At 41.7% G+C, this 13,721-nt stretch overlaps 1 protein-coding gene across 3 annotated transcripts in view; it reads right to left on the bottom strand.

Annotated features, from left to right (window-relative positions):
- The window catches only part of ttc27 (tetratricopeptide repeat domain 27), a 74,419-nt gene extending 62,985 nt beyond the window's left edge, over nucleotides 1-11,434 (bottom strand). For all 3 annotated transcript variants that reach the window (XR_013772462.1, XM_079280772.1, XM_079280773.1), the window contains exon 1: nucleotides 11,178-11,434. Coding sequence is in view for 2 of the 3 variants with exons in the window: in XM_079280772.1 (XP_079136898.1) it covers nucleotides 11,178-11,268 (91 nt within the window). In the remaining variant the exon portion in view is untranslated. The remainder of the gene's footprint in view (nucleotides 1-11,177) is intronic.
- Nucleotides 11,435-13,721: the final 2,287 nt, after the last annotated feature.

Below are 13,721 nucleotides of genomic sequence, written 5' to 3' on the forward strand. Positions count from 1 at the left end.
TTTACTCCCCGATTACGTTAGTATTTGACGTATTACTAATACGTTTCTCATCAACATATCTTTGCCATACTCTAGTCTTTATTATTTTTCTGTGATCTGCCTCGCCTCTACCCCGCCACCCACCAGTTGTTGCCCCGTGGCTTGTTCCGAGGGCTGACAGACCTGACGATCGGGTGCCTCACGGCGGGGGCGGCTGGAGACCTCGCGTCCCGGCGCCAACGGGTGAGCGCCCGCCACTCGGAACCATAAAACCAAGTCCCGGATTTCACCCGGGGGACATTCTGGAGGTATTGTGGCCGGGTGATGTGCCTCGTTGCTGGGGAGGTATGAGCCGAGAGTGGCGGGGTGTTATGGAGGTATATATTACAACTCGGTGTTGTTCCCGTGCGTGGATGAGCGCATTTCTGCCGGAGACAGGCGGCGTGTTGTGGTAGTATTCTGACCGCGTAACAGGGAGGAGAGGTGGTGGTGGAGAGGGGAAAAAATGTTAAAGAGATGGTGGAATGTATGATTGGAGAGAGAGACGCAAACAAGTTGGATGTGATCCCGCGTCCAACAACAGTGTCGCGCCGCATCGATGCTTTGTCCGAAGACATCCTGGCTACATTAGTCGGTCGCGTGAAGATCGCGTGAACCCGGTCGGGATGTAGAAGGGGTGCGTGGCCTAAAAAGTTTGGGAACCGCTGATCTAGAGCAAGACATACAATGGGTTAATTTCAAGACTCATTGTTTAGCTGCACTTTTCCACCAGGTCAATTTAGCTCACCAACCTGTCTGCATTGCTCGTATTTCAACATGTCTACTGAGAAGAGAGACATTGACGATACAGATTGCGTTTAATCAAGAGCATTTAGAAAACTGCTGCGTCAATACATTCTGTGTAATTTCCTTTGCAGCTTCTCAACAGAAAGCGACTGCAATGGTGAGGAAAGAAAGCGTCGCGCTCCGCCTCAGCAAACTTCACAATTCATCTCCCCACATTTGTCCAATATTGTTTTGCAGTGATTTTTAATCCAACGCCATATTCTCATTAATTCAGTGAGCATACTGAACAGTTCCCCAAAGAGAAGAGCGTGAGGCTAGTTAACTCTCCCACACCACCACACACTACGTTGTGTGTTGAGGAGGGCCAGCCGAAGAGGCTGATGGTGAAAGATATTGATTTATCAAAAGGACAGAGTGCGGCTGCTGGGCCGCTGCTTCTCGACGAGAAATAATTGTGATGTGCTCGGTTCAACATCTCCCAGCCTTTCATTCGCTTTTTATTTGGGGAGGGAGATGGGCTTGGCCCATTAGCATTGATTGCTTTGTTTTCCCCCAGTGGAGAGAACAGAGAGCGAGAAGAGGTAAGTAGCTGGTGTTCTGAGCTGCATGATGAGGCCCGGCTAACTTAACAGTCCAAATGCCTCCATGACAGACCTTACACATGCACACAAAATAAGACGAGTACTGACAAAACAAACACTGTCAGCTTCAACCATCCTCCATGATTGTCTCTGCAAAAGAACAAGTCTTTAAATCCAAGAGAACGTTCAGCCAATCTCCAGACAACTCGGCATGCCTCGAATGCTAAATCTAATATGCAATCTCGTTTGCTGCTGAGGGAATTCAAACAGTTTCCGGCTGACTGGCGCAGCTTCGTGAACAGCATTTACACTTTTTACAAACACCATCTCTGACCCCAAAATCTACTGTGCTAGCTTTCTATGCAGTGGCCATTGGTTGTTTTGTTAAATCAAGGAAACACTTCTCTACAACTTCCCTCTTGTTGACTTTCAATACATCAAATTAGTTGGAGGCTCCTGTGCCATAGAGAACAGAGGTGGTGTTGAATTACAGGTAACAGATTACATCAGCTGCTGTTTTGTTGAAATTAAACAGGCAAAAGCTAAATGACACTTTTTAGTTTGAATGCCTTGGTTATCATGAAATAATATATACTATATAATAGTTTGATATTATTAAAGCTGTAATAATTTCTAGTATGACATATGACGACGGTCTGGACACAGAGTCAACAAACGTGACAGCTACAGTGGCTTGGAATGGCAAGGGGCACTGAATTTGATGAATTTACTGTTTATCGGGCCACAAATTACAACTTGTGAGAATACTTTGCAAACTGAAAAAATAAAAACAGTGGACTCTGGAGAGAGGTGAGGAATTGACCTTGCAAGATTAGGCCTGAATTAAAACAGTAGATGGTGTTTTGAGCCATTTTCAACCATAAAATACAGATTACTATACATTTGATAAAAATGTCAACAATAACACCAGCAATGATGCGTTTCATCAAAGTACAGTTATCTCCTTTATTCCTGCTTTTTAAAAAAAATACATTTAAGTGTGCAGTTACTTTAAATAAACAACCAAAACAGTGACGCTAAGATGGTGGACCAAAATGTTGCTTAATTGCGTGCTTGGTCAAGTTGATTGAAATAAACCCACCCAATCGGTGAAACTTAAATTTAGAGCCAAGTGGGGTAAAACATGCAGACGCAGGAAAAACAATACCAAAGTTAAATGCAATAGAAGAAATCTCAGAGGACGACGCAGCATGGAAAACTCTTGACCACACAGGGGCAGTGCTAGCTGGACCAGCTAACAATAGCAGAGACATAAGCCATCTCAAGAGCTCCGACACAAGTTAACAATAATCAAAGATGAATTTGTGACTTCAATAAAACAAGAAATCGCTACTCTCAAGACAAAACATTGACCACAAACTCCTGCAGAGTAAAAGAGTTACAGGAGCAAAAGTCAAGCAGAACTGAAGCTTAGGTTGGCAAACGACTTGCAAGTGAAGATAATGAGCCAGACGCTAAATTAAATAACTGAACTTTAAGCCAGGTCACAGAGAAACTATACAATTTTCAGGGATCCAAAACGAGGTAGGACACAATGGACGGAAAAGTTAAGCGCGCCTTTGAGTTGATAATTCTGTTGTTTCGGTCATAGCCGTTTAAGATGTTTTTAATTTATTAGTTAGTTTATGTTTTTTCATGCTGAATGTCTTTTTTCCAAGAAAATGAGCCCATTTCTGGTAAATGAGATTTAAAGTGACACTTTGCATGATTCTTTGTGAAGAAACCTCTACAAATCTGTCAATTAACTTCACTAATCTATCAGTCAAAGAATTTCTTTGGTTGAGCACAGACACACCAAAAGGAGATCCTAAAGTGAATAATTTGCCAGAAGAGGAAACATGGCTCCAAGACAAACGGGTTACACTTCAGTGAAAGAGATGCTGGAAAAACTGAAAAAGGAGAAATTGTGTATATTTAAGCTACTCAGTAAAGAGTAAAATCAACTTTAACATGGATCCATTCCTACACATTGGATTAATGGGACGGTGAAATTAAGACCTTGACCCACTATTGGATTATTTTAATACTTTGTTAATGAACCAGTTACTCTGATAAACGTAGGGCTGTGCAAAAACTATTGATATAGCTTACTATTGTGATATGTTCTTCTTAGAAGCAAAATGGAGATTTGCTTTCTGGTTGGTTTTTTTTCCACGAGAATAGTTTTCTTGTCAGAGAGGAAAAGCCTCTAAAACAGCTTGCAGATGATCACAGGACCACTAAACTCTTGATTAAACCCACACTAATGAAATGCATTCAAGTCATCAAGGCTGTGTGTACCACCCCACCTATTCAGAGGGCGCCACAACGGTGACCATATGCAGTGTTCAGTTGAAAACTTCCTTGTGCTCATTATAGAAATTGCCTGTCTGAGATATTCCTCATCGTTGGTCTTGGATCTGTATTGCCGCTCAGCACTGTACACTTTTGCAGATTCTATTTACCGTTGCCTTATGAACTGCAGCTCATTGCTGGAATGTTTATGAATTATGTACTAATTTGAGGGCCTCTTGTTTTATGTAATTGCTGCATTGGCAGACCTGAAGAGAAGCTGAAATGTCATTAAGCATGTGGCCATACCTCAGGCTTTCATTTCCCCCTCATGAAGCCAGAGCCCTCCCTTCTGACCGTGCTGTTATGGCAGCCCCTCACTTTATTAGATGAAAGTCTCCACACCTCCATTACAACACCAGGCACACTGCTGTTGCATATTAAAGCAAAGAATACAGTTAAAGGTCGAGTCTGATTCTGGAAAAATACTTAAATTAACTCAAAAGCCCAAAAAACACCCAATCCTCAGTGCTCTTTCAGAAGCCCCCTCAGCTCCCAAATTCATGGATGTGCATTGCCATGGCAACTACAGTAGTCAATCTACTACTGAGCAATTTGGTAGAATCCGGAGGGTCCACTGCCTGTGGGTAAGTAGAATTATGAATTCTTAAATATAAGGGTTTTGGGAATGCATAATTAAGATAAACATAAAGTGTTGTAGGATTAGTAGCTAATAAGACATGAAGCTTTTGCCAAAGTTGCAGAAGTTTAACTTTTATACTGAAGGATTATCATAGAGGGATTAAACAATGACTGACAGTCATTTGAATGTGTTAGAAAGCTCAGGGACAGAAAGCCAGACAGACAGAATACACTCCTGAAAGTAAGCCAATAGGAATCGGGATAAACGAAAGAGGAGGTGTTTCGAACGGATGTGGGTGGTTTAATTTAAAGTCTTTTTCTCTCTCTCGCGTGATGGCTCTCAAGAGGAGCTAATAGCTGTAGTAGTATTAGTACTGATTATTAGTACTGGTAGTAGCAGGAATAGCAGTATTAGCAGTTGTGGTATAAGTAATAATAGTAGTGGTAGTAATAGCAGTAGTGGTAGTAATAATATTTATGGTAGCAGTAATAGCAGTAGCAGTAGTAGTAATAGTAGCAACAGCAAAAGTTGTAGTAGTAGTGGTAATACTAGAAATATTAGCAGTAGTAGTAGTTGTCGCAGTATTAGTAAGAGCATTCATTATTTCAACAAAAAAGCCTAATTTTGAGCAAAATGTTTAAATACAGTTCATCCATGAGGCTTTTATTTTGAAAGGGTGGGACTGGGTGGGGGAGGGAGGGGGAGAGGCGACATAATCATCATGTTTGACACATAAACAGAGGTTATTAAATGACAGGCTTCATCACAAGCAGTTCAGTTAGAATTCACTCTCTGGGGCTTTTATTTTGAAATGGGGTGTGGGGGAGAAGGGGAGAGGAGACAGAATCAAAAACCGATAAACAAAAACCGGTTATTAAATGACAGGCTCATCACAAGCATTTCAGTTAGGATTCATTCTGTGGGGCTTTTATTTTAAAATGGCATGTGTGTGTGTGGGAGGGGGGGGGGTGGAGGAGGGGGGAAAGACCTCTAAAGATCCCTAAGACCTGAATAATGCTGCGTTCACACCGGTCGCGTTGATTTTTTGACGCACTGCAAAAAAGCGTCCAACGCACTGCACAATTGCGTCCAACGCGCCGCCGGTCGTGTTCACACCAAACGCCGCAAAATCTTGTAGCGCCGGAGAGGGGGCGTGGTTTATCGTCCTGGAAGCCGTTCACCTGGCAGCCATTTCTTTCCGCTGTCAACCGTGAAAGGAATAAGGACAATTTCTGCTTTGTACGTGTTGTGGAAGTCCCTCAAACATCGGAATGCCAAACGCCGTCATGTCTGGTTCATAATATTGTTCAGAGGAGCTCCGTGGATTGTATCGAGCTGTATTCACTGTGTCTAGCAAGCCACCGGTCGCTGTTTACGACAGCTGTAGGAACACAAAATAAACTGATTTGGCTGTGATTCAACGGCAATAAACCGACAAAAAGGGACTCCGAAATAACTACGTAATGATGCCGCCGATTTGTAGGTTACTGGTCTTCTCAATGGAGCTCTGATGGATCGGTGCTATGCTAACATCGTAGCAGCTCCACCAGCACTCAATAACGTCACGTATACGTAAATACGGCAGCGTCTATTCATTGTTTGTACCGTATGGTTTACACACACACATGTATACACATAGTTTGGTCCGGTCTCTGTTGATATGAGGTATCATAGAGCTCTGGGTGAACACAGACGGCTACAGGATTTATTTCCTGATTCAACAACGGCAGGAAGCCAGTGATGACAGGGGGAGCAACTCAACGCTGATAGGCTATCGCGCCACAGCGTCACGCTATTATGTCGCTGAAGTTGAAAAATTTCAACTCGCGGGTTGGCGATTTTGCGCCGTCCAACGCGTCCACCGCACTGCAATAACGCGTCCAACGCGCCATCGCAAAATCGCGGCGCGCCAGTCTCATCGCGTCTGTGCATAGACTTTGTATGTAATCTCGACGCGCGTCAAAAAATCAACGCGACCGGTGTGAACGCAGCATAACTGTATGAGAGATGCCGAGAGAGAGAGAGAGAGGAGTGTATGTGCGCGTGTGTCTGTGAGTCTGTGTGTTTATCAACATCACTAATTGGCTCAATCGCAAACACCTGTGTGCCTGAAGCCATTTCATGGAGATAAAACAGGAAACACCTCTCAAACAAATCATCAAAACTCCCATAACCGTAGCTCCTATTGCTCCGATATTAATAATTGAGGGGAAGAATGAGTTGAAGAACAGATTCTGTAAAAATTGTGTCTGTAGTGTAAAAAATGTGGCTTAACTGGCGATCTAGAAATGGGGTACCGTGTTCTGTGGAAGATGTTTTTGAAGCAAAATTTAACATTGGTCTCTATGGAGCAGAAAGTTGGTTTTCCTCTCAATTAACGGCTTCCGTGTCAAATGTGGAAATCTGTGGGATTCCACAGTAATTTTTCTACGACAAGGACAATATTAGCTACTTCTACATCCAGAAATTATGCATGAAGAGTGAAGATTGTGGATACAGTGGCAAAATACAAATGTTTTTTTCACAAGAATCTCAAGCTGCTCTTCACTCTAGCGGTGACATCACGCACTCTAAGCTGCGCAATACACACCCATTATAAAGTCATAAAAATCATAAAAATCATAAAAGTTAAATTGCTGCAGTTCAAAAAGTGTAAAAGATATCAAAAAGCTGAATCATGTTGGCAATAGTTGAGGGTTTTCTCAACATTTGAAAGTTTAAATGGTGTCTGTAGCTGAAAGTATGAGGAGGTTGAAGGATTTGAAAGTTGAAGAAGTTTAAGAGGATTTGTAAATATTCTCCATAGAGATCCCATTCAAAAAAAAGTTGCTAAAAGCTTAATAATTCAAAAAGTTTAAAGGTTAGAAATAGAAAAAGTCATAGCAGACATGAGCTGAAGGTGCTGAACATTTTGATAGTTGAACGGTTTCTGTAGCTCAAAAAATGAAGAAGAAGAAGCGTTGCGACGAAACGGGGGACGGAAGAAATAGTGGAATAAAGAAACAGGATAACAATAGTTGGAATGCTTAACAGCATTCCAACAATAATACGTGTGGTCTGGCCTCCTCCACGTTGGGGTGAGTTTCATCCCCAACAGTAGTACACAAACAGTATCCTAAACACAATGGAGTAGACTTTATAACCCATTATAACGAAACCCTAATAGTCTGAAAACTGTCCCACTGGACTGAAAGTGCATTTGTCCAATGGCCGGAAATCCTAAAGACAAACACCCATTGTTCCAAAAATACACATTCTCTCTGCAACAAACAGAAGCACGTGGTTAATTACCATGCAGACGCCATGACCCTTCTCTGCCGCCGATTGGCTTCATACTAGAGACGTGGGGGTGGCCGTTATATCTGCAGGCATCGCGGATAATCTGCAGTTCGGATCGTAAATGTTAACAGTCTGATTAATAGCGGATGGGGGGGATAAAATAATACATCATTAAAGAGGAAACAATAAATTACATGATCTAATATGCTCTGCATATTTACACATGAGGGACAGCAGCGTAACGTCACTGATCACACCAAAAGCTAAAAGTTAAGTGTTATCATATTCTATTAGATATAATGAGTATCGCTTAAACCTGCATATATACAGACAACGTCAATTAGACTCATTTAAACCCAAATCATAAATATTATCATATCTAAGGCATATCATGTATGGCTTGCTATGACGTCATCCTGATTTCACCACTTAATCCTCTGCACAGGAAAACACCAAGGCTGGGAACTGGCCAATAAATATGTTTTTATATTTAAGAGTTTTCTCATCTCGGTTATTTCTCACAGGGAGGTTAAAGAGACTGTTTTTGACAACATAAGTTCTCTCTCCTCTGTCAAGTTCATAACTACAGTCAGTTTTGCTGCTTAAAAGACTCACAATATTTGCTGCATGTTTGGAAATGTTCACAATTCTGAAACCAGCCTCTTTAATCATTGAAGTAAATTGTTAAACATAATGCTCATCCATCCCTACAATACTTACATCAAAGGGCAATATAGCCAACAGGGATTGGTAGATGGGGAGTGAAATGTGCATGTCTCTAAACCCGGCAACATGTACCAGCCAGTCAGATCCGGAGAAGGGCGGGTCATGCCTTCTGCATAACAATTAGCCATGTGCTCCAGTTTGTTGCAGTGGTCTTGGAGAGTTCAGGGTTAGTGCAGACTTCACCCTTCGTCTCCCTACCACTGCCTTTAGCGCACATTTTTAAGAAACTAGAGCCATCTGAAAGTAGCACAAGTGTCACTTTGAGTTTCCGTCAGAGCAATGAAAGGGTCAATAACGTATGCAATAGTTTTATCACATTCTGCTTTTGCGTCTAAAAAGCATAAGGAGGTTGGCTCCGGTTTGTTTTTTCCTTGTACCGTTGATGGGCACATCTGCGTGATGCCGTTGATCGTGCTTTACGCATGTTGGATGTGTTCCATTTACATAACCAACAGTGATGGAACAGCGTAGACACAGCATCCTTGTCTTATGTCTTATTTTTAGTATGCGTGTTTCACTATGTTTACGGTACATTTTTTATTTCCTGAATTTGTTTACCCATAGAACCATTTCATGTTCATTTTGCTCAGACTGCACAAACGGTACAATACTGTAATAAATGCAAATGCAGATCCCACTTGTGATTGCATAAAAAGGTTTGTATTTTTACTCAGATTTTCTGTGGCGTGTTCTTTATACTGTGACAGTTTCCCTGAACTTAGAATGAAAACAATGGCAATATATTCCCTTGCTTACAGTATCTTAATATATTTAATCGCAATCCCTGTATAAAGATACGCATCGTATCGGCAGATTCTTGCCAACAGCCTAACTTCAAACATGCAGCTGACGTACCGCACTAAAATCAGTTGCACAGAGTAGTTAGCTCACTCCAACTGGACAGCCACAATAACGAGCTACCCCTCTCACCTACCTCCATGTAGAGCCGAAGAATTTGACCTCTCATTAAACTGCGTTTGTGAACAGATCAGCCAAACCACCTCTGAAGGTGGTCAGGGACACATTGGTACCAAATTTAACACAAGTGAAGTTGCGCTTTCGATGTGCAAGCACATGTAAATTGTTGTACAAGCAGTAGCCTTGCTGTTCACATCGGCTGCAAATTTCTCCACGCCGACCAACAAGCGATTCTGACCCTCTGCTCTTTACTATACAGCTGAAGTGTCTGTACTGACAAATAGGTTTGTAATTGAAAAACCTCAATTACAAACCGCAGTGACAAAGACATTTCTAATATAGTGGATGGATTTAGAAATTGGTTCTTGTGTGAGGAAGGATTGAAACATCAGGGAGAGACGCGAGTTAAGTCAAACACATAAGATGCTTATTTTATCATTATATGATATATATCATTTTATTGTTAATACTAGATTATCAGTGTGTTTTCTTGCCAGATTTGCACGCGGCACACAGAAAATACACCAAATGTCAAAACTATTGCTGAAGAATGCCAACGGTCCTGTGTGAACAGCCCAATCGGTTTACATGGGCGCCTTCTCCAGTGAGAAAACTGTGTTAGACCCGCAGAGCAAAATGGTGTTTGAAAACTCTGTGTCATGTTTAATGAGCCTACTTTAGTCATCAATGTGTTGTTCAAACTAAATTCCATTTTTCTCATATTTATTATCTTTCCATCTGGCCATTTCAGCACACAAAATACCATTTAATTTGTATTTAATTGGAGGTTTTACAGAATGACACCTGACAGAACTCATCTAGTTATAGTTAGAAACTGATTGGCCCTTCTCCAATTCAAAGAGGTGCTGTTGTTCAATGGTTTTGCTGTCAAACTGGACAGTTCGGCCATAACCTTTAACTCCATCTGACCACTGACTGATTGCTCCAGTTCAACTAAATGCACATTTACTGCCCGGTTAGACAATAGAAACACGTGGTCCCGTTACAGCCACTGGGTCCTGCTTGAGAAGAGACGGTCTGACAGCGCACCCTTTTAACTCAAGTGACCCAAAAGACAAACTGGCTGTGAAAACATGTCACACTTGAGACAGAGAGGGCACTAGTTTGACGGCGCATTGTAGAATATAGTGAGGACTACCGCTGTAGTCATGTTTCTGCCAGCCACGCCGAAGCTCCGGCTCACTACCCCGGCTCCAGCTCCGCTAGATAATGTTGACTGAGGTGAGCGCGACGCGGCCTGGCAGCAGGTGGAGGGAAAGAAGACGTCACGCCAGACTCCGGCCTCGTGCCTCGTTTGTCGGCTCAGTCATGCAAAACGCCGTAACAGGATTGTCCATGCAGCTAGCTAGCTCACAGGCTAAACATCTGTTAGCAAAAGCGCAATCTGAATTTCCCTCTAAACTCCACCTCGGTGTTGAGAAGATTGAGAAAATGGGGCGAACTAAAGTTAAGGTTAGCTAATGTGAATTAAACAAGTTGACATTTTATTTAAATTACCATAAACCCACGAAGGGTGTGTATGACGAATGGAAACGACAATCACATTTAAAATCGCTATCAAGTATTAACTTACTTCATGAGTCATGACATATCCACCGTTGCCAACGAGTAAGGCACATTGATATTAACACAAAAATGAATGGGGTCTGGCACACACGAGATATCGGCGCGTATCGTTGCTGATAGCAGTTATGAAATTCACATGAATTTATTCCAACTGTAGCTGCGGCCACAGCTTTCGGTTCCATGACATTAAAACACTTAGATTACCAGAAACAGCTAAACCAGTGTCGTGTACACGTATCACCTCTTTACCGCTGCGATTAACGTTAAATGTCACTTTGCTTAAGTGACTGCAACTTGCCAGTATAGCCATTTTAAAGCACCCATCAGATAATAGGATATGCTCTTGATGGTGTGGTCAAATAATAAAAGGCAGCCTCGTGTCTCACCTGCAGTATTGAAAACATTCTGCTTCCATTCCGTTGCCTCGCTGGGTGTTAAAAAGCCTCGGAGGACGGGGATCTCTACGTCCAGCTGCATTGCTAGCGCCTCTGCTTCCCGCTAAAGTGAAGTGAAAGCGGCTACCTTCGGTCTGGACGGTCCTAGATCAAAGCCGGCGATTAATCGTTTTGCTAATGAGCCAAGTAGGTGTTTCTCAGTCAGAGATACAATGTTTATTTCCACCCATGTGGCGCAAGTGGCATCAGTGAGCAGCCATGACAGATACGCATTGCATTGTGGGAGAATTCATCAAACGAGGATTGCGCAGGCTGTGCTGGGTTTTTTCAAAGTTCAGGAAGATCTTGATGTAGATGGGGACGTAATCATGTTAACTGCACTTACTGTTGGCTCTATGTAATGGCATATAATCGCATTTAACAGTTTAGTGGCCATTATGGCCGAGAACAGATCAATGCAGTTTTTCGGTGTTACTGTACTGATGGTGTTACATCCTGTTTTATTTTGGTGTTTCCTGTTGAGCCCCAGGTTGATCGCTTGATTGGCGGCCTGTGCTGACCAGGGCTGTGTCTGCGGGCCCTTTTGTACTGCTCCCTCTCTCCACCCTGCTGCAGGAGCATCTTGGTATTTGTTTTTTATTTATTAATGCGTTTATTTAAATAAATGTACATTCAGTAAAACTTTCCTTTTATTGTGTCCATTATTAAGTTCTGTGTAAAGCCAGTGTAACATAATAGTGGGTGCTCGTCCGGGATACTAAACCTAGTTAGTGAGGACATTCCCATGTGACTCTGTGAACACATGTCAGCTGGAACATAATTCCTATTATATTAGAGATTATATGTTCGTATTTCTGAGTGAACAAATTCTGATCAGCTGTTCTGGAGTTTTCCATCTCAGGGTTAGTCAACTCAGAGTGCAGGGTTAAGTTCAGTGTTTGTTAAACCTGCTTTCAGAAATGGGGCCCAGGCTTCCAGAGGCTTATTACAGTAGACATAAAAGATCATACATTAAGAATTCTTCAAAAATTATAATCCTTGAGATTGTCATGAAATGAAACCCTGTTTTTGATATTATGTAAATGGTTGGCATTTGCCTGGTTCCAGACCTTTGAATGCAACAACCAGTTTGAGTCGATTGATTCCCCGCATGGAAATTGATTAGAGTGGAGCCAATGTCAGACTGAGGATGAAAACAGAGTGTAACAAGTTGACATTTCTGTTTGATACCAGGCAAGGTCTGCGTTTTTCCATGATATAAGATCCTGGGTCATGCTTTCAGTCTGACGAACAATTTGGCCCAAGGCAAGATGTTTCAATAACTTCTGCTGATTTCCCTAAAGGTTGGTATATTTGTGCATCCCAGAAGATACTGACTTTGATTACAAAGGGCCTCATGCAAGAACCTTCCTTACAAAGATAAACCTTAAGTGGTTTGTGTGACTGATTTCGGAGAACTTGCTGCACTCGTAAATCTTCATGTCGTACTTTGAATTTTATCTTAAGTGGGAACACAAATTACGAGTGGTCCGCACCTGTCCTCGGAGTCATGTAAAATGAGTCTGCTGTTATCCAAGTTTTTCACTCATGGATTGTATATTTCATTACAATCTTGTGTTAGAAAATCCTATAAAAATGAAACTTCATAATTATGTTGATTTTATCCTGTTTGACTCTGCACTTTGAATAATAATATAATTCAAAATTGCCTATTGATTGCTATTTCATAACACTACATCAATATGAACACTTCAAAACTTAAATTATGCACTAACTGAAGGTTAAATTTGTCTCTGTATATAAAAAGGTCAATGAGAAGTGTGAACTGACTTACTTCTTACATTACAGTCATTCAGCAGACACTTTTATCCAAAGCGACTTACAATTCAGATTCTATCACACCGTAGGCAGAGCTACCAGAGCAATTTGGGGTTAAATATCTTGCTCAATATCATTGGAGCATTCATGATGCAAATTTAGAGTTCTGATGAACATGCGCTAATGTCCACACAGGTGACATTGATGTTTACGCAGGTCATTTCCAGAGTTATCTAGTCAGGAGCGTTTGCTGAATCTGACATGGCTCACTTGTACAAGTCCACCATGCAGAAAAAAGCACGAGAAACTTCAACTACAAATACGAAAATGTTCTTGCATGAACCCAATGTTCTGGCTGTCTCCATGTGGAGGCAATAAACATGCTCTGAATTCTGTATTGAGCACCTTTAACCTTGTTAGGACTTCTCTTCTACTATGTAAAACATCTCTAACATTTAATGAACTTCCATTCCTCTTCAAAAACCACCCATGGATGAATTGTTGAGCTTGAGGAGCCTCACCAAGGATGTGTCATCTGCATACTTAAAACAGGTATGAGTGGAGACTGAAGGTCGACATGTTAGGAGGTGTTCATTTTGGACCTAAAAGAACAAGAACAACAGGCAACAGTTCAATGAGTTTTTTTTAATCTTTTTTTTTTATTCTTGGTGAGATGGAGTAGGCGGAGCCAAGCAGTTGCAGTGAGGGCGATGCTGT

Source organism: Melanostigma gelatinosum, assembly GCF_949748355.1.
Source record: "Melanostigma gelatinosum genome assembly, chromosome: 12".
Classification (NCBI taxonomy): domain Eukaryota; kingdom Metazoa; phylum Chordata; class Actinopteri; order Perciformes; family Zoarcidae; genus Melanostigma; species Melanostigma gelatinosum.